Here is a 24,818-nt window from a genome sequence, read left to right as displayed (position 1 = left end):
TGTGGAGAGTGTTCTGTCAACCAATGATGCTTGGGTTGTTTTCTGTTATTTACATCGACATGTGTTATCTAATTGTATCCATGGAATGAATTTAGCTTAGGATCCTCCTACTCTGCCATCTTCCACCAATATCCATTTTATATACTTTAAGAAAGGTCTTGGTTAGATGGGGCACCTGGATGGCTCAGTCAGTTGAGCATCTGATTTCAGCTCAGGTCATGATCTCATGGTTTATGGGTTTGAGCCCCACATCAGGTTCTGTGCTGACAGCTCAGAGCCTGGAGCCTGTTTCAGCTTCTGTGTCTCCCTCTCTTTCTGCCCCTCCCCTTCTCATACTCTGTCTCTCAAAAATGAATAAGCATTAAAAAAAAGGATCTATATTATATATTTTTAGCTTCAAATTTAACAAATTTAACCACCCTCCGATATAAAACAAGAAATTTACTGTGCTTTTTATAACATCCCTACACTTAAAGTGATTTAATATGGATATATTATGGGTAAGAGGTATAGATTATCATTTTAGAATTACATATCTTTTTTTTCAAGTGACATTACACTTGTGCCAAATTATGTTAACATGTGTACATAAATTTATTAGATTCATTCATATCAAGGCTCACTATAAGAACATTTATTCAAAAATTTCCATTTTTTACTTCTCAATTTTAATTCTTGATCCCCTGAATTATGTGTTAAACCTTTGAGAGTTTCTACATCAGTGCTGTAATTTATAAACACTTGTGTATCAGAAAATGAATATTTCAGTTGTCACTTGCTCCCAAGCCTATCACTTTGCAAAAAAGGAAAAACAACAAAAAAAAAAAAACAACAACAAAACAAAAATCCATTGTCTCTTGTGTTTGATGCTGCATACATTTAATTTTAAAGCCAGCCTAGAATTTGCTTTAGATTTCTTATATTTTTTCTGGTCCCTAAGTAACTTACCTATTTTGGGGCCTGGATTTTAATAAGGTAATTTTTTATCCTTAATAGGTCACTAAGTTTATCAGGATATCTGAATTAAATATTTTGAGTTAGATTATTTGTTTCAGTTCTAGAGATTTTAAAAGTAATTTATTTTGTTTCCTATTAGTAAAACCATTTTCAAGAAATATTTTAAACTCCTTTCTTCTCTTGTACTAAAGATTTTCTTTCATAAGTCAGTCTGTTTGCATTTGTAATAGTAGTATCAGGGTTATTTGCTTGTATATTTTTCTATATGTTCATCCTTGAAAAAGGAATGCTCAATCCTTTTAATGAGTCTGGTTTAGTCTATTAAAGGGGGCATGGATTCCTGTAGATGTCTCTGTCTAATCGACTGCTAGTAGAAGACCCCTTCTCTCATAGAAGTGGAAGGTAAATTAATGTATGTAGTTTCTAGAACAATTTCTAGCTTTTAGCAGGGTTGACTATAGTGACTTGGGATCTTACGCTATTGTCTGGTTCACTGTCTTCTAGGATGAGAATTTATTTTGGATTATTCTGCCTGTCATTACTTTTTTTTTCCTCATCAATATATGAAAATTTTATGGTTTCCAAGAATTGCTCACAAGCACTGTCTTTGCCTACAGTGCAGTTTCTATGACCACTTTTCCCCCAACTTCTCTTTTCCCTCAGGTTTATTGAGGTATAATTGACAAAAGTTGCATATATTAAGGTATACAACTTGCTGTTTTGATATACATATATAAAATAATCACCAAAATCAAGCTAACATATTTTTCATCACCACAGTTACCATTTCAAAAAAAAATTTTTTGAATGTGTGGTGAGACACTTATGATTTACCTTCTTAGCAAATTTCACTCAGGTTCAATTCCAGGTCGGGGAGGTCTTTTTTATTCTTCCCTGCCTACCAAACTCCCCAAGACACTGCCATCCACAGTCCTTCTTTATTCATACTGCTTTACTGGGAACTGAATTTTCTGAGGGTTTGAGGGCTACAGGTACTTAGAGGGTAGTAAAGTCTAAGGCAGTAATGTTTCTAGGTATCACTGAAAGTAAAGTCTATTTCAGTAAATGAACAGCAGTTTAAATTTATAGTTGGCAAAATTCCCTGCCTCTCTGTACTAAGGATGGGTAGTGGCTGTGAACCTCAACCTTGCTCAGCCATCCTTCTCTTAGGTACTATTCACACTTGGAGGGAAAAGTATATGATGTCTTCAAGTGGTTTCTCAGTCTAGGCAGTGTCCATCCAGTTACTGGAAAACCTTTCCCAGACCATGAGTAAGGGTTGTTTTTATCTTTTTCAAAATGTTTTGCCTTAGTAACTTTTTATCTTCTGTCACGTTAATGGAAAGTTGAGAAAAGTCATTTTAGGTATAAAGTGGTATTTAAGATTTAAGACATTTTTATTCTTAGTGAAATAGCATCTGCATCAATAGTGATTTGGGGGTGCCTCAGTCGGTAAAGCATCCAACTCTTGATTTTGGCTCATGTCATGATCTCAAGGTTCTTGCAACATCAAGCTCGGTGTTGGGCTCTGCACGGATAGTGCAGAGCCTGCTTGCGATTCTGCCCCACCCCTGCTCATGCGTACACTTACATGCACACTCTCTCTCTCAAAAATAAACATACAGGGGCGCCTGGGTGGCTCAGTCGGTTAAGCGGCCGACTTTGGCTCAGGTCATGATCTCGCGGTCCGTGAGTTCGAGCCCTGCGTCAGGCTCTGTGCTGACCGCTCAGAGCCTGGAGCCTGCTTCAGATTCTGTGTCTTCCTCTCTCTCTGACCCTCCCCCGTTCATGCTCTCTGTCTCAAAAATAAAGAAACGTTAAAAAAATTAAAAAAAAAATAAACATACAAAAATATCTTTAAAAAATAATGATTTTGAACAAGGAAATGTAATTATAATGCTTAATATACTAATCAGCGAAATGGTTATATTACTCCCCTACCATCTTATTAAAGATCTCTGAATATTCATTTTTGATAGCGTGGGTTATAAGAAATATATATTTGGTGTTCATCTGTGGTTCCTTTCTCACAGCTTTCAAAACCCATGGAACTTCCTGAGCAATAGGAACATCTTTTATTATAATGTCTCTTGTCCTCATTTCCTGAAGTGGATTCGGAGCCATAGAGATGAAATGGGTGTATTGTTATTCATAACAACCTCCTTTCTACAACTGGGATTATGAGGTAACTTTTGGAAAGCAACTGGAAAGGGGGGCTTGTTGCCAGGGGAACCAAGATGAATAAAGGGTGCAAAAGTTCAGTCTTACCCCCGCCCCCATCCCCACCCTGGCTGACTTCTAGGGAGGGGAGGGAGAGGACTGGAGGTTGAAAAAAATTGTCAAAGGCTAATGATTTAATCAGTGATGCCTATATAATGAAGCTTTCATAAAATCCCAAAAGGACAATATTCAGAGTGCTTTTGGGTATGCCATCATGCAGAGATGCAGGGAGAGTGGTACATCAGAGAGGAAATGGAAGCTGTAAGTCCTTTCCCCAAGTATCTTTTACATCTTGCTGTTCCCGAGTTATATCCTTTTATAAAAAACTAGTAATCTAGTAAGTACACTATTTTCCCGAGTCCTCTAAGCTCCTCTAGCAAATCATTTGAACCTGAGGAGGGAGTCACTGGAACCTTATTTACAGTTGGCTGGTCGGAAGCAAAGGTGACAATACAGACTTGAGATTATCATTTGAAGGAGGGCTGGGCAGTCTTGTGAAACTGAACCTTTAAACTGTGGAACCTGATGCTATATTTGGGTAAACAGTGTCAGAACAGAGTTGAGTTGTAGAATACCTAGTTGGTGGCCAATAATTGCTTATTCAAGTGGACAACCCCTCCTCCCTACCTCATAGGAACTGGATGCAGAATCCTTTATAATTGTTCTCAATACTCAGCGTGGTTAACTGACAGAGAAGTCTCAGAGTCAGATAAAAAGACATGGCTTGGCTCTATCAATAAATGTCTCTTTGATATACTATTTTACCATCAGACAAAGTAAATGGAAGGAAGTTCATAGCAATAAACACCTACATTAAGAAACAAGAAAGGGGCCCCTGGGTGGCTCGGTTGGTTAAGCTTCTAACTCTCGATTTCAGTCCACATCATGATCTCTTGGTTCTCATGAGAGCAAGCCCCATGCCGGGCTCTGCACCCTGAAAGCAGAGTCTGCTTGTGATTCTCTCTCTCTCTCTGGGCCTCCCCACCACTCACACATGCACACATGTGCTCTCTCTCAAAATAAATAAACTTTAAAAAAAAGGAACAAGAAAAATCTCAAACTTTATACCTAAAGGAACTAGAAAAAGAACAAACTAAGGTCAGAGTCAGAAGGAAGGAAATAAAAAAGATCAAAGCAGAACTAAATGAAATAGACACTAAACAAACAATAGAAAAGATCAATGAAACTAAAAGGTGTTTTTTCCCTAAATAAACAAAATAGATAAAACTTCAGCTAGCTTCACCAAGAAAAAAAAGTGAACTCAAATAACTAAAATCAAAAATGAAAGAGATGTTATAATAGATACCACAGAAATACAAAGGATCAAAGAGAATACTATTAAAAGCCAACAACCTGAACAACATATAAGATATAGATAAATTTGCAGAAATATACAGCCTACCAAGACTGAATAATGAAGAAATAAGTCTGAACAGACTAATTTTTAAGGAGACTGAATCAGTAGTCAAAAACCTCCCAACAAACAAAAACCCATACCAGATGGCTTCACTGGTGAATTCTACCAAAGATATAAAGAATTAATACCAATCTTTCTTAAACCCTTCCAAAAAAATCAAAGAGGTGGGAACATTTCCAAACTCATTTCGGAAGCCAGCATTACCCAGATACCAAAATTGGACAGACACCGCACAAAAAATTATAGACTAATATCACTGATGTATACAGACACAAAAATTCTCAATGAAATATTAGCAAACTGTATTCAACAATACATTAAAAGGATCATATGCCACGCTGAGTGTGATTCATGCCAGGGATGCCAAGATGGTCAACATCCATAAATCAATCAGTGTTATACACCACATCAATAAAAATGAAGGGCTAAAATCACATGAGTATCTCAATACAGAAAAAGTCCTTGAAAAAATTCAGCATCCATTAATGATAAAAACCCTCAAGAAAGTAGGAATATAGATAAAATAAATGGGTCAACACACACACACACACACACACACACACACACACACACACACTCCAAACCTCCAGTGATGATTGAAGATAAATAAATAATTAAATAATTTTTTTTAAATGTTTACTTATTTTGAGAGAGAGAGAGAGAGAGACCCGATCTTACAAGAACCATGAGATCATGACCTGAGCCAAAACCAAGAGTTGGATGTTTAACAAACTGAGCCACCCAGGCATCACCATTAAATCATTTTTAATGGAATATATAAGGATCTATTCCTTAACGAAGTGGATATTGAATGGAGACATTTAAATAACGAGTTAAAGAGGGGGACCCAGGTGGCTCAGTTGGTTAAGCATCCAACTGTTGATTTCAGCTCAGGTCATGATCTTACAGTTCTTGTGCGATTGAGCCCCATGTCAGGCTTTGTGCTCAGAGACTGCTTGGGATTCTCTCTCTGTCCACCCCCCCCCCCCAACACATGTGCCTATTCTCTCTCAAAATAAAGGAAACTTAAAAAAATGAATTAGAGATAACTAATACTGAAAAATCATGATGGATTAAAAAACTAATTTTTCTGAGATTTCATTGTGTTAGGTATCTGCTAGTATCTCAAATTAACCCTTTAAAATGAATACTTTTGCCAATAAATGGACATTGTATGAATTGTGATATGTTTACATGTATGAAACAGAAATCCATCTCTGTGGCTTAACCTTGTAGTAGCATTTTATTTTCCTCACATAACAAGAAGTCCAAAGGAAGGGACTCTAGGCCCCTTCTACAACTTTGTTCCATTATCCTCACAGAGATTTTATCCTCATGCCTGTCTAGTCATAGAGGCAAGATGGCTTCTCCCTCTTCAGATGTGCTGTAGGCTGGAAAAAAAGAAAGGGACACAAAGAATGTGTTAGAAAAACAGAAATAATCCCAGAAGTCTCCAGCAGAAATATACTTGTATCTCATTGCCTACATTCTTGTTACATTGCTACCTTTGGCTGCAACAGTGTCTGAGAAGGTGAATATTTTATCTGGGAACACTGCCAACCTGAACAAAAAGGGGTTCTGTCAGTAAGGAAGAAGTGGAGAATAGCTCTTAGGTAGGAAATTAGGACTGTCAAAGAGGTCACTGAATTCAGAATGCCATATAATCACAACTAGTATTTTTAGGCAGCCTCAATTTTCAGAGTAATACTAAATGTTAATAACTTCATTTTTGTTATTTTTAGGGTTTTATTTTTTTTTCATGAATAGCCATGGTTATTAATGAAATAGTATAAATGCACATTTTATAAACTTTATTACCTACATCATACAAGAAAGAATGAGGTCATTATAGATCATTAATAGCTTTTTATACTAGAATACTCTTTTTTTAATACACCTCATTAAATGGTGGTTTTAGGGTCCGTGTCATAACCAATACTAATCTCCTTTGGATAACACGTAAATTCTAAATCATAGGACTTAAATCCAAATTCTAAAGGTTTTCTAAGTTAATTACCAACATCAGTTTCAAATAACATTTCTTTAATGCCTACACACTGAATAGAGAACACTATGTCCTAAATTAATTCTATAAACTAAGTATGGAACATTTATTCAAGAAACCCTTTTGTGTTTTATAGATCTTTTCTAGCTGTAAGATCTAAAATTCAGTATTGGTTAGTTTTTAAGGTATTAAAATTTTTACCTCTTAAGAAACATTTTTTTCCACACTTAGAAAAATACTTAGTGTATTCTATCTCCCACTAAAATGTAAATCTTAGTTTCTCTGGATTTCTCAAAACCAGTCTTTAATAGTGGTAATCAGGTTGGACAGATTTTTCAATAACATTTAGGTGGCAGGGGGAGAAGAAAAAACAAAGATATTGCTCTAATGTTCTGTCTAAATGGTACTCAGAAGTGAACATAGTACATTTTTCTGAATGCAAATCAAATACTAATTTATATGTAATGTAACATGATATTAGAGATTTACATCTAATTTCAAATCCTCTGTGAATTCAATTAGAATTAAGTCTATCTCCTCTTACACATCTTATTGAATACATTTTTTTTCAAATCTAATTCTGATCCTATAATTTGAGATGACTTATACTTTATAAATATTCACACACAAACATGATAGGGTGTCATATCTCATGTGCTCATGGAGTTTAGGTAAAATATGATCTTCTCCAATTATAAAGAAAAATACAGAATCTTGCATATGAAAATCTGACCCTTATTTGCTTACAGCTAAGGAATTTAGAAACAAAGAATATACAGAAATGCAATTAAGAGATTAATCAAGTAAGAATTTTTAAACAAGAAAACTCTGCAAAAGGCAATATCCTCCCTACGATACATGCACATATAAAGTGTGTATTTTTGGATATATGATATATGGATATATAAATCTATGATGATTTTCTGAAGGAAAAGAATTGCCAAATGAAATCATTAAGTAACTTTTTCTCTCATAATGTCTGTTAAAGTGTGCTATAGGGTAATTCTTCTTTTTCCCCTGGATAAAATCTTGGTTGGCGTCCCACAGCTGTTCTTAAATAATAAAAATCCCCCTGGTACTTCAGTTACTTAAATGACTTCAATTCTGAAAGTGATAGGTACATTCAGAGTAATAACAAAAACTACAAGCTTCATTTAAAATTAAAGCTTCTGCACTCACCTAATCAGCTATGCAACAGAAGGCAGGCCTGCAGGGTACAGTATGGCTTGGACAGATATTCCCCTACTTTTCAAACTTGTCTTTCTTCCTCTCTGAAATTGCTAACTTGTACTGTTTCTGATCACGCCAGGCCTCAAGATGGTGGATGGAGGGGAGATGAAGGCATAGGCTGGTACTTTTGTAAGCTGCCATCATTGCTCTCTGGTTTGACAGGTGTCAAAGCTACTCTTGTGTTTTTCTGTTGCAGGGTGTTTCAGTTCTTTGCAGGGTTTTCAGATCATTACTTCTCTCTCCATTCATTGGTAAGCATCCTCTCCCCTGCACTTCATTGTGATTTGGTTCTCAGTTCATCTCTTCATGGACTCTCTGATGGGATCCTACTGCTTATTAGGCAGCCCTTTTGGATAAAGTTCATTTAAGATGACCCCAGGCACCCTTATGTTTACTGCAGCATTATTTACAATAGCCAAGATATGGATGCAACCCAAGTTGCAGAGAAAGACAAATACCACATGATTTCACTCATCTGTGGAATTTAAGAAACAAAATAAATGAACAAAGAAAAAGAGACAAACAAAAAACCAGACTCTTAAATACAAAGGACAAACTGGTAGTTACCAGAAGGGAGGTGGGTAGGGGAAGAGTGAAACAGATAAGGGGGATTAAGAGTATGTTTATCATGATGAGTGCTGAGTAATGTACAGAATTGTTGAATCGTTATATTGTGCACCTGACACTAATAACACTGTATGTTGATGATACTTCAACAAAAAAGTTTAATGGCAACAACTCTATTAAAAAAAGAAAGAAAAAAATTAACTCCAGGCCAACTTTTACCCACATATATGTTGTCTATACCTTCATAATCTACTTATGGTCAATTATCAGTTACAAATTAAGTTACCTTTCAAAACAAAACTCTCTATTCTGTTGTCACAACTGGTATTTTCATATGCATATACAGATGTATTTTAATGAATAAAATTAAGTTCAAAGTATCACTGAGTCATACTTATTTTGCAATAATGAATACAGACCATGAAAAAAGCTATTATGTGTGGTGAATATTATTTATTGCTTATTAAAAATACAGAGATCGCTAAGATAGACCAACATTCTTCCTTTATGGACCACAAAGTAAGGAATCAACTTAGCAAAAGTTGTTTTTCGCCAAGGACAGTGCAAAGTTTTATGTGATGCACTCAAGAGGGTATGGGGTCTAGAATCAAACATATGTGGCTTTAAATCCATTCTCTATTTAAAAAAAAATTTTTTTTTAATGTTTATTTATTGTTGAGACAGAGAGAGACAGAGCATGAACAGGGGAGGGTCAGAGAGAGAGGGAGACACAGAATCTGAAGCAGGCTCCAGGCTCTGAGCGGTCAGCACAGAGCCCGACACGGGGCTCGAACCCACGGACTGCGAGATCATGACCTGAGCCGAAGTTGGACACTTAACCGACTGAACCACCCAGGCGCCCCTAAATCCTATCTCTATTATGTATTAGTTACAAGAGGCTGACCAAGTTCAATAAAGTATATAATCTCAGTTTCTTCTTCTATAAAATGGGAATAATAACAGCTCTAGCAAATACATAGTTTTGATAAATAAGTAAAATGTAATACATATGATGTATGTCACATAATAACTCCTTATTCGGTGTTACTTAATTTTACCTTCAAACACTGGTCAAAAAATTTTTCTAATGACAGTGGTAGTTCTTCAGGTATTCACTTTTAAAACACTGATTTCTGAAGTTAAAAATAACATGAATATATACGTATATATATTTACATCATTTTCAGGTCATTAAATTATTACAAGGGAGTATTTAGCAAGTGCATAGAGGATGCCGTATTAAAATGGGGATCTTTGATTTACTATACACATAAAACAAACTCTAAACCGTCAACTATACTTTTTACACTTTATTTTCCCAGATAAAGCAAAGGAACCAGTAAAAATAAGCGAGGACTTCTACTGAATTAATCTTTGGGATTAGTAAACCAGGTAGAGAGGCTCTGGTTTTCAACCTAGTGGAGGAGACACAGACCATTAGAGAAAAGTTCTCCAAGTCTCCTGGGAGAAAAGTCTGTAAGAACTAGATTACATAGCCCTAGGGCTCTTATGATGCAAGTCCCATTGTTTAGATGTTCACAACTCCTCCTCTTCATCTCTGGCCAAGTTATTCTCATTAGTAGTCAAATAATAGTCAAGCTATTGCTAAGTGGAATGGCTAGTATTAGGACTGTACCCACATATTTATCCAATGAGAAACACTAGTATTTTTCCCAGTAGGTAGTGTCACTATGTCACTGTAACACTTCCTTATTTGTTTATACTCCTCTCATAAATATGCATTCATTTCAAGATTCTGGGTGTCATGCATGCTTAATACGCTTTCTCCGTGTAGTTAACAATGTTGTGAAGGATTAGGACAATCTTTTACCCTCTTATCTTATTTTTCTATTTCAACACAGATCCAGAAACTGACTTCAAGAGTCTACGGTATAACATCTCGATCACAGTCCTAGATAATGTCTTCCTCCAATATCTAAGATTCTAATATATGCTATGTTTAAATATTAATAAAACTTATTTGAATGGGCTTTGAGATCAATATTATTACTTTTCAGATCTCTTCAAAAATGTTAGTATTTTGTTCACAAATAAGCCAGTGATTATCTCTTCTTATGAAAAGTAAAGGGATTTGTGATATTAATGGGAAGTATCAGCATGAAATCATTTTTAATATATATAAAGGTAGTTAATATATTACATACATATACACACATATTTCCTAGGTCTGTCCACTGAAAAGACTTAGAAATAATGGCCCACTAACAGCAATAAATAAGTCAAAATATCCTATCTTGGTTTCTAAATATGATTCTTCACAAAAGGGAACAGGGTTCCTTGGTGGGGGTGGGGAGGCAGATTCCAGAGCTGGGGAAGAGAAAAAGTAAGATAAAATTGGAACATTTTGTTATATAAAGAAGCAACAAACTATTCAAATAATCAAAAGCACATGTCAAAAGGACAGCAACCATCTTGAAGGAGCCCCCACAGGGCAAAGCAAACAATTTGAGCTTCAAAACAGACTATTAGTAGTAGATTCTATCCCATTAGATAAAATAAGAATCCAGGAGTACATATTGACATAAACTTTAAAGACAAGTAAAGGAACTGATATTAAAGACTTATACATTTATTCATTAGCTTAGTTCATTCAGTAAATTTGTATCATACAATTGTACCTCCAATGAATTCAAGGGGAACTTGTAGGGTGGAAAACACTTCCTGACTATGGATAAAGCCTAGAACATATGCCAATCACGTAGATACTTATCTCTTCAGACACTGAGCAAGTGCCAGTATACTGGAAACTTCCTGGGGTGGGGGAAGCTCCAAGTACGTATTTCCAATTCTGCATGGTTACTTTAATGTTATATCTCTGTCATCCCTTAAAGTCTGGTGCTGCCGAAATACCCATATCCTCCTCTGACTGACCATGCCACATCTCCTGTAATTTTTCCTCCCAGGTTCTCATCCAGCTATTCTACCTCTGCCAGGCATTTGGGAATTAGAAAAGCCCTCAGGTTCCAACTTAAGAAAGAACAGTGAGTTCTGGTACTTGAAATGTAATGAAGATCTCAAACATAATGACTACTCTAAATTAAAAAGAGAAACCAACAAGCCACATAAAACATGCTATTAAATCACGATTTTCGTTAAATAGTACCTAGTTCTCCATGCCTACATATTTAAAAGTAGGATGGGGCGCCTGGATGGCTCAGTCGGTTAAGCGTCCGACTTCGGCTCAGGTCATGATCTCGCGGTTCGTGAGTTCAAGCCCCGCGTCGGGCTCTGTGCTGACAGCTCAGAGCCTGGAGCCTGTTTCATATTCTGTGTCTCCCTCTCTCTCTCTGACCCTCCCCCGTTCATGCTCTGTCTCTCTCTGTCTCAAAAATAAATAAACGTTAAAAAAAAAAATTTAAAAAGTAGGATGAAAATCTATCATAAATATGCTAAACAGAAAAACTAAATTGAAAACTGTCAGAAATTAATATTTTTACAATATTTCTATGAGTGTAGTCTGCATTAAACATGAATGATTATATTTCATTTAACATTTTATTGTTTTGAAATGAAATAATGATAAACATCCTAGCAGCTACAGAATACAGCTAGAGTGAAGAGTTAATTTATGGATATCAACTACAATAAGTATGTCATACAAACTGTTCTGAAGATGAATGTTACATTAGTTAAGTCATAACAAAAAGATACCCCACTGATTTAACAATGATTTATTGTCTACTTATACTACTAGTATTAAACTATTTAGTACCACTAGTATTGTGGACCGTGTGTAGTCAGGTATGAATTACAATAACGTCCCTGTCCTAAAGAAACTCACTAGTGATAAAAGCAGATAGGTAAATCAATAAATGAAAAGCCCGAGTGCCAGTGCACAAGTCAATGGTAGCACAAAGACTGAGTGACTCAATGGATGGTGGGCAGGAGAGAATAAGAGATGGCTTCCTAAAAGAGGGAATGCCTGAGGCAGAGTTTAAGAGAGGATTCAGTTAATCAGCCAAGAACAAATCAAGGAGAGGCTATTAAACAAAATAAACAGCTTTTACAAAGTCACAGAGGCACTGACTAGCATGGAGCATGGTGAGAAAGGATCAGGGCAGTATTAAATTTCAAGCAGGGTCCAAATTGTGGAAGACCTTATATAGATTAACCTAAGGGAAAGTATAATCGAATGCATAAAACAATACAAATGAAAATTACCTAGTCTCTGACATGGCAAGTTCCTAACTACTTCAGGTCCTAGATACTTCTTTTTCCTCTGTCTGAAGATACCTTCCTATAAAATTTTTGCAACTGGAGGTTATATCTCATTCAAGTCCTGGCTTAAAAATTACCTCCCAGTGATGGCTCAGAGCCTGGAGCCTGCTTCAGATTCTGTGTTTCCCTCTCTCTCTGCCCCTCCCCCGTTCATGCTGTGTCTCTCTCTGTCTGAAAAATAAATAAAACGTTAAAAAAAAAAATTAAAAAAAAAAATTACCTCCCAGGAAACACCTGTCCGTAACATCCAACTAAATTATTGCCACCCTAGCACACCACCTATTAACCTGCCATTTCTTTTTTTTTTTTTTTAATTTTTTTTAAATGTTTATTTATTTTTGAGACAGAGAGAGACAGAGCATGAATGGGGGAGGATCAGAGAGAGGGAGACACAGAATCTGAAACAGGCTCCGGGCTCTGAGCTGTCAGCACAGAGCCCGACGCAGGGCTCGAACCCACAGACTGCGAGATCATGACCTGAGCCGAAGTCGGCCGCTTAACTGACTGAGCCACCCAGGCGCCCCTATTTTGTTTTTAAATCAATATAGAGATTAGAAACACAGAATAAATACCAATTTCACAACTTCATGTAACATACCCACAGCCCCTGATTTTTAATGTCTTTATTTGTAAACTAGACTGAGAAAATCGTGGAAATTGCTAAGCAACGTTTAATGTAGTACAGACTCTAGGGATTTGTTGGCTGGCAATCTTCCTTTTATCCTGTAACATATAAACACATTTTGTTCCCTAGTAGCCATAGGAATATGACTAAAGCAGAAGAAACCCTTTCAGAGATATTTGTGTTTTATTATCTCAAGGATAAATCTCTAATGCAAAATCATCAAGCAATATGACAAAACATACTGAAGGCATTTTGGAGAGAGCAGAAAAGGGGTTTCTAGCCCTTAAAATCATATGCAAATCTTCCTACCCTTGAGGAGAGACTACACTTGTCTTCAGGGAAAAGGGCTGGGAAGTAAATCTCCATTAGTATTGGGAAAACTTAAACTTCTTTTATTTAGCTTCCTGCTAAAGTGGGAGCTTCAGGGTATGTTTATATATAAACTGACATCCTTAAATATATTTTGGGGTCTTCAAGAGGAAAATGCAATGTTTATTCTTCTTGAGGTATGCAAGACATCTGAATAATGAGTTCCTGAACTCCTTCAGTCACACAAATTACCAGTGTATAGGACTCTCTAAAAAATTAAAACCTATTGTCACTAAGTGAAGGAATTACTCCCTTATTTATTTCTAGTTCTATAAGGATACTGTTGACAACAGAAATAAATATTTAAATATGGCCAAAGGTAGGAAGCTGAATTATATTGTAATGAAAATGTCCTCAAAACTTTGAAATTTTATTCAAATGGCAGTCATTACACTCTAGAAGACCTTAGTATATGCAAATTCTTTCATTAAGACTCAAAACTAGATGAAAGTCATTTAAATTCAGATCCTATATAACTACTAGTTGACCAATATCACAACCAATATTAACTATAGGTAAAATATTCATAATTGTCACTAAATAACATGGTCTGAAATTCATTAAATATTTATGTGATATTCTGAAATGTATAATATTTTTCATAGTACAGTTTTAGTTACTCAAAGTATATTTTGCACTAAACATACATTGAATACATTTACGGTATTAAAATTATGATGGTGGTCTTAAAATATCTGACAGGTTTAGGGTCAGTGAATTACTCAAGAAAAGGCTTAGATGTTTTGAAAAAGGACCAAGAGTGATCCCACCAAATTAACATGAGGAAATAAAGGCAGTAGTTGATCACATGTAATATTGCGGGCGCTCGTAAGAGGGAAGTAACAGGCCTATTCTGTGTAGTCCTGGTAAAACCAGATGTGGGGAATGTGCTAAAAGATTATTTACAAGTTGAAATTACCTGAAGATATTAAATGTTTATTTATTTTCAGAAAGAACCTCAAGTGGGCTCCATCTTCAGTGTGGAGTCTGATACAGGTATTGACCCCATGACCCTGGGATCATGACCTGAGATGACATTAAGGGTGGGACACTCAACTGACTGAGTCACCCAGGCACCCTGTTACTTGAAGATATTAAACAGATGTTGGAGACCTGGTCCTGGAGTACTCATTATTGATATCAGAAAAGTGGTGAAGACATTAATATTTAACGATTTAGCTAACATGGATCCACAACAAATAAGCCATGTTTTATAAGTAAAAATGTGCATCTGACCTGTTCTTTTTTTAAAAATTTTTTAAGTTTTATTTATTTTGAGAGAGAGAGAAAGAGAGATTGAGCATGAGCAGGGGAGAGGCAGAGAGAGGGAGAAAGAGAATCCCAAGCAGTCTCCATGCCGTCAGTACCAGCCCAATGTAGCGCTAGAACTCAGCAACCCTGAGATCATGACCTGAGCTGAAATCAAAAGTAGAATGCTTAACCGACTGAGCCACCCAGGTGCCCCACATTTGACTTGTTCTTCATGAAGCTATGCTAGCATCATGTTATCACTTCTTTCTCTTGATATCCTCATTTTTATGGTCTATAGTTGTGGAATGCATCATTCTCTCCTTGGGAAGCACATTAAAGTTTTGTTTTTCACTCATCTTCTACTCAATCCCTTAATGTCCACTTTCCTTTGGATTACAGACAATGACTTGCCAAACTTCCTAATTCTTTTACTGCCCTAAGATTTCATTGAGATTAAGTTGGAAGATTAATCTAATTCCTTTAATCTAAAGGAATTAAATGAATCCAATTTTTCTCTGACCCATCTTAACTACAATTTTCTCTTAAAGAAACTTAAACTCCCTCTTTTACTTTTAAAAATATTCTCAATATATAAAACGGGAGATAACTGTCTCAAAACCTTAACAGCTTTCAAAACTTCTTGCTGTTCTTGATCTTTTGAAATACATTCTTAAATATTGGGTTTACTTTACTAGCATCAGTTGATTCTTTGCTTAATAGATACATTCTCATATTAAATATAATAGATAAATATTCATTGTAGTTTTTTTTTCCCTAGTACTATATTTCTCTTTATTCATTCAACCTCTGTGAGGAATACAAACATAAGCCATGTTATTAAAAAAGTTGTAGCCTAGAATTGAGGTTGAGGTAAGTCTAATTTTATAATAAAAGGCAGAAAGAAGTGTCATGAAAAGGATCAAGTTGCATTTCATAGGAGTTCAGCAGACACGATAACTTTCAGCTGATTATATATAAGTAAAAAAGTATACAAGAGGTTTATTTAGGTTGGACTTTCAAAGAATTTCATATCCAAGCAAATGACTGGGCTTCAGTGGATCTATAAATAAATGAAATGATATTTAATATTTGGAAGATATATCTTATGTGTATCTGTGGTAGAGCAGCAGGACAGAATAAGATCACTAGTATTCATCATATTCTGAAAAATACTCACGACACACAAAACGGTTAAAAGTAAACCACACTACAAAGAACAGTATTTGGAGGTTTCAAAACTATTAAAATTAGTATGAGTAGAAACACATTCTTATTACCTCCAATTATTCATGAGTATTTTTGCTTCTCAGTAAAATGGCTAAGGAAGCATGATGAAGTTTCCCTTGAATTTTTTGAAATATGCTTTTCCAAACACTAGAAAATACATCTAACTGTTCCTTACCATTTCAAAAGAGAATATGTTCACTTTCTTTCCATAACTTTCTTTATACCTAATGTACACCATTGACAAAGTTGAGTTTATGATCATACTGCCCCTTTATGCTTCTTCCTTGCAATGGAAGCTTTTGTCATTTTAAACTAACAACAGAAATGATTAAAAAAAATAACAGGCAAGATTAAAATATGGGCAGTAGAAATGATATTAAAAATCCATGTAGGATATTTTAAGTTTACTTTAAAAATTTATGATGGGAATTGATAGGAAACTGAAGACATATCCTAAGATCTATAGAGAAAAAAAGGATAAATTGAGAAGTGGATTTGGAAAAGAAAAGGAATAATAATATTAAAAAAAGCAGTTAGAAAAGAGTGTTTTATAGATAGTTTACTGTAAGGATGAAAGCATGAAAAAAATGGTAAAATGGTTTTAAAAGATTTAGAATCACGAAGCAGAAAGTGACAAATTGAACTGCTCATTTAATAAAAAGTGGGGGACAGATATAGCTACTTGATGGCATGAAATTGAAGTACCTGAATTTCTGAAGTGTTTAAAAAAATCTAGTAAGGAGGGTCTAAAAGTATAAAAAGGTATGAAAAAAATCTTTTGGGGTTTAGTAGATTCTGAACTGATGATGAAAGATTGACAGGCACAGAATAAGTAAAAAGCAAAACAAAAAGAAAGATAAATTCAGATATTGACATGTAAGAAGTACCCCTGTATAGTACTTCATGAAAAGGTATACATTTTCAGATCCAGTATTAGCTTGCTGTGTTTTGTGAATACGGTAAATAGGCAGCTGCAGTATCCAGCGTTTTTACTAAAGTACCCATTATCTTTTACCAAAAAGATTGCAATCACTTCAAAGCTACAGAACAACAACAACAAAATATTATAATGTTCTCATTTATTGAGCTGGTCAAATTTCTCCATACATTGTCAACTCTGTAGTTAAGGTGAAACAATTATTTAAATGTTTTTGCAGTTCTCTTTCCCCAATTTGTATATAGTATATGGTCCAGGAACTTCACACAAAAAGGCGCTTTATAAAGACCAAAGTCACATAATTCAGAACTTTCTAGCAACTAAAATGATCTAATACCCTCAGACTTAAGTAGTCAAATTTTACCTGTCCCCACATCTTTTTGCACAGGGCTAGGTGACTAATTGACAGTACTATTCGAGAGGAAGTTCCTGCATTACAGACATTAGACCATATATTCTATCCCAATCATATAACCGATACTGAAAAATAAGATGGTTCTATGAAATGCAGAAATACAATCAATGGACATTAATTCTAGATCAAAATGAAACAGTTCTGACCCTTCCACACAAATGTAATTGATATAAATCTAAAAGTTACCATCATCAAAATATTTGAGGTTTTCAGGTAAGAAGAATTAGCACTAAAATGTAATTTGATAAAATACCAATGAAATATGCAGTTCTGTGCAAGTGTTTGGAGGCATCTAAGCCCTAAACTTTCCTCTCACTAACTTCAAGAAGCTTGATTTCTCAACATTCAATCCTTTCTTTGGAATATGGTCTTTTTCCCTGATCCTTCCTCTCTTCTCTGCCTAGCAAAAGATTTTGTAAACTGGAGTTCAGTGTTTTTCTCTTCTCACATTTTGCACAGTTCTGGATAAGGCTGAAGAGCCAAGGTTTCAAAGTGTGCCCACATCTATCTTTGCAGTCCAAATTCTCTTTCTAGGACTTGGGCTTGCATATCTAGTTACTGGACTTAAGCTATAGATACCCATGGAGTCACCAGGCTGGGCTAAGAAACCAGCAGATAAACATAGCAAATTCTTCTGGAACATCTTTTAGGCAATGTTTTGGGAGAAAAATCATATTTAATATCCATATAAATATGAACCTATTACAGAGCAGAAAATTCATATGAATTTTTAGATAAAAGTGGAGGACGTCAAATAAGATTACTCTTGGCTGGGGGTGGGGTAAGTATATCATTGTTGAGAGATATTTTGATAGAAAAGTCTGAGAAGCTTGGTATTATGGTAAGTAAATCTACCTTATAAATATGGATTAGTATATTTGTGTGTGAATACTGAAGCAGAAGTGAAAGGAGGTTTAATAATAGGAATGATCACAGACAAACTATGGAGCGTGTCAAGTTTATCCTCCATTGCCATTATTACCACCAATACCACCTCTCAGACCCTGTCCCAAGCTCTTGAAGAATCTGGCTTCTTTTCTTAACCTCAGCCTCACTACTAAGCATATTCTGTCTTTTCTTCATCAATAAGTGCTCTTTTTCATTCCATTCCTTAAGACATTAGTATACGTGTAAAGAGATAATCATTACATACTGAAGATAAAAATTCATATTAAGGTGGTGGTCATATAATGAAATTTTATATGCTGTTTGGACATATCTGTTATTAGGTAGAATTCTGCTGAGCATTTACATTGTGCCAGAGAATGTGCAAGGGGGTAGGAATGCGTTTCTTTCTTCAGCTTTTAAGATTCCCAAACTCTTTTTTAATAGAATGCAATATCCAGTGCCATGTTCTGCACAAAGAGTGTCAGCAATGAAAAAATTCATTCTTGACACAGGTATCAAACTCAGAAAGGGTAAAGCAGACAAGAAGAAATAAAGCAAATGTGAAGGGTTCCAGAAGAGAAGATAATCAAATTAGTCTGAATCTAGCATTTCAAAATGATTGTTATTTCAGTCATACTTTTCATAGTGCTGTAAACCTGAACAACTAAGGACTCACAACTATTTGCTTTCATCTCTGAAAAGTTAGCAAAGTCAACTGATCGACAATTTATTTGATGACATTGTATCTGACAGAAAATGCTGTTTTTTCACTCCTAGGAAACAACCCAACAAGTCCTCAGAATACATGTAAATTTCTTTTTCTTAAAGAAAATATACCCATCTTCTTTTTTGCTACCACATTTCAGTGCATTTAAATTTTACATGATGCTCACACAACCTTGTCACATAAATCATCACCTTTTTACAGATGAGGGAACAAGTTCTGAGAGGCTATGTGATTTAATCAAGGTTATATGGCTAAAGGCAGGATCCCAATTTCTGAGTCCCCAGATGGTGCTCTCCTCAGGGTTCTATAAGACCCTTTTACACCTGTAGTGGTCAAGATCCAGGCAGGAGACAGAAATAACACCATCACTAAAACTGGGAAAAGCTAATATAAAGCGTTAACTAGTAAAAGGAGACTGACTACTAAGCGAGGAGATTACTAACAAACACAGGAGTAGTGGTTTAGGGAGCAGCCAGTACTTCTGGGGCTGTGGGAAAGTACCCAATAACTTAGGTAATAACTTAGAAGAACCATGCTCTCATCCCTGTCCTCAATGCTACCAAGCCAGAGACACAGACCTTACTGGAGATAATGTGTCTGTGGCCCAACCTATGGCAGTGAAATTCATTAGGTGTCACAGTCTGGGTTGGTGAGGGAACCACCAGCTGGGGTGCCAGTGAAACTTGCTAGGAATGCACCCATTGGGAGGTCAGCATGGCTTATTGGGAAGCCACACACTGGGGAATCAGCCAAACTTACCTAATGATGTGAAACACTGATCTCTTGCACACCACAAGCCAGAAAGCCACTCACTGACCACACAGGAGCAAGAAGAAAAGAAGAGGCCCCCCCTTTTTAGGCAGTGTCCCTCTAGCACCTTCTATTAACAAGTCCTAGCATTGGGTTGAGAACAAAGCAATGTTTACAGGTTCTAGTTCTAAATATCACAGTTCAGGGCAAAGATGAACTAGAAGCTGAGAAGCATGAGACTGTTGGCACATAGCTCAATGACTCTCTTGGGTTCTTGAGGGGGAAATGCTTTTATACCAAACTCCTACTCCATTTGTCGTCTTCTTCTTCGTTTTTTTTCCCCCTCATTACCACTACAATGAAATGCAGACCCAACCTTTGAGGATGCTATGTACTGACTTCTGGTAAGACACATGGTTAAGTGCATGAGGAGAGCACAATGCAGTGAATGAGACCAGTCTGGAGCCAAAACATTTGGGTCTGAATATTAGCTTCACCACTGACTAAATTAGCAGCCTGGTAAAAGTTAATCTCTGTATGCCTCAGTCTCCTTATCTGTAAAAGGGGATGATAATATTTACTTTATAAAGATGATGGGAAAAATAAATGTAAAGCCTATACAACAGCACCTAGCACATAGTTAGAATTCGATAAATATTAGTATTACCCATACGTGTTAGTTTGTAATTGGTGTTTAAAAATGCATATTCAGTTCTCATTTTCAATTTCCATGTAGGTCTGTATCTCATAATGCTAAAACCCAACTTGTTTGGGTGAGACTGGGCTAAGCACCAAAAAACCTTGCGGCCTCCTGGGCATTGCCTTCAGCTTTGATTTCAGATCCTGGCACTGCCCCTGGCCCACTGAACAATCCTCACAGCAGAAGCCAACCCACTGGGGATCCATCGTCTCAAGGGAAAAAAAGATACATGTTTAAATAAATCATCTTTCTTCAGTAACTCTTCCAGCTGACTAAATTTGATTCCCCTCTTCCCCAAACAATGAGTTACACTTGCGAGGAAAAGAGGAAGAAATTACTATTTTTAGTGCCTACCCACCTGTACCAGGCAAGCACTTTGTATGCATTACCTGATTCATCCTCATCATATCCTATCAAATTAGTACTTTTAACCCTGTTTAACAAATAAGGAAAATGAGGCTCAGAAAGGTCAAATAATCAATTCAAGATCACCTCTTGGTAAGCAGCAAAGCCTCAATTCAATTCCGGTCTTTCTGTTTGGGTGGACTACACGTTTTTAACTGTGCCGCTTGCCTCCCACACTCTCTTCATCTCAGACATCAAAAATCTTAACTGCTCAGTCGTTTTCGTACTTTGCTTTAAAGAGAAGAGTGGGTGTGCAACTTTTTTTTTCTTTCTCAACCGTATCATTTTTAAGATACAGCAAATGAAATTCATTTACTAGTCACAGGAATTTAAAAAATTATTCCTAACATCTTACACGAAATTAGCTTTGAATGAAAATCAGCAGCCCTACTGAATCTCTGCGCGCCTGTCCTCACCTCTCCTCCAGGCTGCAAACTTGGTGAAGGGAAAGGAAGCCGGTGGTGGGCCCGCGAGCTGAGCTCCAGCCCGGATTCTGCCGCGGTGCTCAAGTTCGGTCGGACCCTTCTTTTCCTCCTGTGGAGCAGGTAGCTGTCGGGCCAGGACGTCTTAAGGTTTCTTCCTAAGGTACAAGCCCGAGTCTGAGGCTCTCCTGGGAGAGGATGTGCCCCAGTCGTGTCCGCCACAGCTCCTGGGGTGTACAGCCCGTTTCTCCCAGGAAGCTGCCAAGACCACCTTTCTCCCGACCCAGCCCACAGCCCCTTGTGCTCCGCGTCTCCCAACCAGGAAAAGTGAAGCCCCTTCCCCTGGGACCCTGGAGTAGCCTCTCACCGGACAACTCCGCCCCTCCGCTGAGTTCCCGTCCCGGCCTGCACCCCGCAAAGCGATGCTCAGCGTCCCCGCCGTCTGGGTAACCAGCCTGCACTTCCCCAACTTTCCGCTTCTCCGAGGGGGAATTCTGAGAACTCTGCAACGAGTTTGACTGCAAACAAAGCACCGCTCAACAGTGAACTCCTCCGCCGCCTCCCGACGCCGGGAGCTCAGGCCTCCCCTGCAGTTCCACGCCGCGTCCCGCCAGCTGGGCTTTCCCACGGCGGGGTCCCGGGCCGGGAGGGGCGGGGTGGCAGCGGTCCCACCGGAGCCCCGGGCTCGGGGGCGCGCCCCAAGTCCGGGTCTCGCTTTTTCTGCTCCCGTCGAGTCCCGGTCTGAGGAAGTCCGGACGTCCTCGCGACGCAGTAACCTAGCGCGCCGCCCGGCCGCGTGGAGGCCGAAGAAAGGTCCGCACAGGGCTCGCAGCCCTTCCTGCCGGCCTCCCCACGCCGGGCCTCGGCTCCCCTCCTTTCCCGCTCCCGCCTCTTCTCGTAGGCTGCCAGGCGGACCCAGCCTGCCTCTCTCTCTGCCTTCACTACCGGGTCAAGCTGCGGAGGGAGGGAGCGAGACAGCGGCGAAGCGGCTCCCCACCCGGCGCGCGCGCGCGGCCCTCCTCCCGCTCCAGCCTGCTCCCTCCTCCCCTGCCTCCTCCCCTCTTGCCAGTACAGTACAACTAGTACGCACACACTCACACACACACGGACCCTGCTGCTGCCACTGCAGCTACCATGGATATCAGCTAACAACACACACCCAGGCGCGCGCGCGCGCTCCCACTCGCACCACGCAGGAGTGGCCCCCGGCATCCCTACCCTCCTTCCCCACCCCCACCCCACTCGCTCACCAGCTCGGCTACTGCTCGCTCAGGCTGCCGCCGCCGCCGCTGCCGCCGCCGCCACCACAGCTCTCCTCTGCTGCGGGGCCACAGCCTTGAGTGTCATTCAAGGGACAGCACAACCTCACCCAAGCTCTCCTACCTCTGCCCAGCCGTCCCTCTCATCCTCCCCCTTCATCATCCTCACTCCATCCAAAGAAGAGGGAAAGCACCGAACAGAAGGGGGAGGAAGGCAAAGTCTGCTCTTCTCACCTCTTGGCCCCCTTGCTCCTGCATCCTCATTCTCTCACCACCAACTCCCCTACCCCAGAGGAACCCCTCAGGAGCTGAGGCGACTCACCCCACTGCCATGTCCAAAAGCTTGAAAAAGAAAAGCCACTGGACTAGCAAAGTCCATGAGAGTGTCATTGGCAGGAACCCGGAGGGCCAGCTGGGCTTTGAACTGAAGGGGGGCGCCGAGAATGGACAGTTTCCCTACCTGGGGGAGGTGAAGCCCGGCAAGGTGGCCTATGAGAGCGGCAGCAAGTTGGTGTCGGAGGAGCTGCTGCTGGAAGTGAACGAGACCCCCGTGGCGGGGCTCACCATCAGGGACGTGCTGGCCGTGATCAAACACTGCAAGGACCCCCTCCGGCTCAAGTGTGTCAAACAAGGTGAGCGCAGCGGCTTGCTCGGTGCTTTGCCAGGCGGCTGGACCGCTCCAAGCGCAGGGCAGTGGAAGGGTGGGCTCGCGTGTGGAAGGGGGTGTGTGGCGCGACAGTGGGGGAGGTCGAGGGAGTACCCGGCAGAGCGAGTGAGCTTTGCGGGGGGTCCGAAAGGGGTGCTCAATGGAAGGGAGGGACAGGTTTGCAGTGTGGCGTGCAACTTTGCGCAGTTATATCCTCCACTTTGGAAGGTGTTTGGCCTTGTGTGACCTCAGAGGTGCGGGCGAGCTCCCGGGGCAAATTGAATGTGCGTCAGTGGCACAGCCCGCAGTGGATGAAGAGCTTTTGGGGAAGGAAAGGAAGGAAGGACGGAAGGAAAGAAGGCACGAAAGAGGGAGGGAGGAAAGGGGAGGAAGGAACAACTTGAGGGTGCAGCGGCATCACCAGCAGGGCGGGGAGGAACATGGGGTGGCGGGGCGAGTGGAGAACTACGCCCCCCTTTTCAGGAGCCGGACGGGAGACGCCTTGGTCCTCAGCCGTCCCCTAAGGATCCCTCCTTGAACCTCTAGGTGACCAAGAAGGGAAGGGACAGATTGCTTTGGGCGCTTTGACGGGTCTTCCTTAACTTTTTCCCTGCTGCGCTCCTCTGTCCCCCTCCCCCGCCCACGGTCGTGTCATGTGGGCACCGCGCGTCACGTGCGCACTGACTAACCCCAGTGCTCACCCCGAGTTGGCCGGCGGGAGAAGGCTCGAGAATGAGGCGCGGCACTGGGAGCGGGTTCTAGCGTTGGGGGGTCGGAGGAGAGAAACGCTTACCCGAATGTTCTCTCCTCAGGGGTTGTTGCCCTTGTTGGGTGGAAGTTCCCTCTGTTTGGGCTCCTTTGGCTTCCGATTTGAGGGGTGTGTTGCTGAGGAGCTGGGTGGAAAAGCCAGCTGGTTTCAGCTCAGGCTCCCTCAGCTTCAACCTGGCTTGGATGAGCCTCACGTGAAGGCTGTGATGGGGACGTAGGGAGACTGGGATCTTAGAGAACTCTCCTTAACTCTGTTTTTGCTGAAAGGAGAATAGGGTCCTGAAGGAGGGAAGAGTGAGGTGAAAGTTTCTCGGAGAGAGGACCAAAGTAGCGAATCTTTGTTTTCCTCACGTGATTTGTGTATGTTCTGTAGCTCAAACGCACATCTCATGTGCTGTGTGTATGTATATATGCAGATTCGTATCAGGCTGAAGGCTTCTTGATGATTTTATGTGTTCGTCCTGCCTCAGAGATGGAGTTGAGCATGCCATTGCCCGAATTTTGAACAACCCCGTAATCTTAACTACATGGCCGACCATCGAGAAACACTCGTAGGGAGATGTTCTCTATAAAATCAGTTTGAAAAGTAAGCAAATGAAAAAAGTCTCTGGCAAAATTTCTTAAATTTCAATTGCCATACGAGAAAACGTTTTCGTTGGGGAATCTTCTGGCTTATTACTTGAGATAGGCTAATGTAAACATTGGCTTGTAGGTCAACATAGCTCAGTACTGTGCAAAACTGAAGATTTATGAGTTAGGGAGGAAGGCAAATAGAGTATCTTGTTATTTTTCAG

The 24,818-nt window shown here is 39.3% G+C and overlaps 2 protein-coding genes across 2 annotated transcripts in view; one reads left to right on the top strand and one right to left on the bottom strand.

The window, feature by feature from the left end:
* Positions 1-9,264: 9,264 nt before the first annotated feature.
* Positions 9,265-22,563, bottom strand: LOC122213153. The gene is made up of 4 exons (XM_042927331.1): positions 22,541-22,563; positions 21,719-22,292; positions 21,346-21,509; positions 9,265-10,724 (listed from the first exon to the last, which is right to left on the bottom strand). The coding sequence occupies exons 1-3, from the start codon at positions 22,561-22,563 to the stop codon at positions 21,435-21,437; spliced, it is 672 nt and encodes a 223-aa protein (XP_042783265.1). The 3' UTR covers positions 9,265-10,724; positions 21,346-21,434.
* MAGI2 (membrane associated guanylate kinase, WW and PDZ domain containing 2) overlaps positions 22,442-24,818 on the top strand; it is a 1,332,916-nt gene continuing 1,330,539 nt past the window's right edge. The window contains exon 1 of the mRNA XM_042916449.1: positions 22,442-23,242. Coding sequence (XP_042772383.1) covers positions 22,942-23,242 — 301 coding nt within the window. The 5' untranslated portion in view covers positions 22,442-22,941. The remainder of the gene's footprint in view (positions 23,243-24,818) is intronic.

The sequence above is a fragment of the Panthera leo genome, chromosome A2 (genome assembly GCF_018350215.1).
Source record: "Panthera leo isolate Ple1 chromosome A2, P.leo_Ple1_pat1.1, whole genome shotgun sequence".
NCBI lineage: Eukaryota > Metazoa > Chordata > Mammalia > Carnivora > Felidae > Panthera > Panthera leo.
This window is presented reverse-complemented; position numbering and strand designations above follow the sequence as displayed.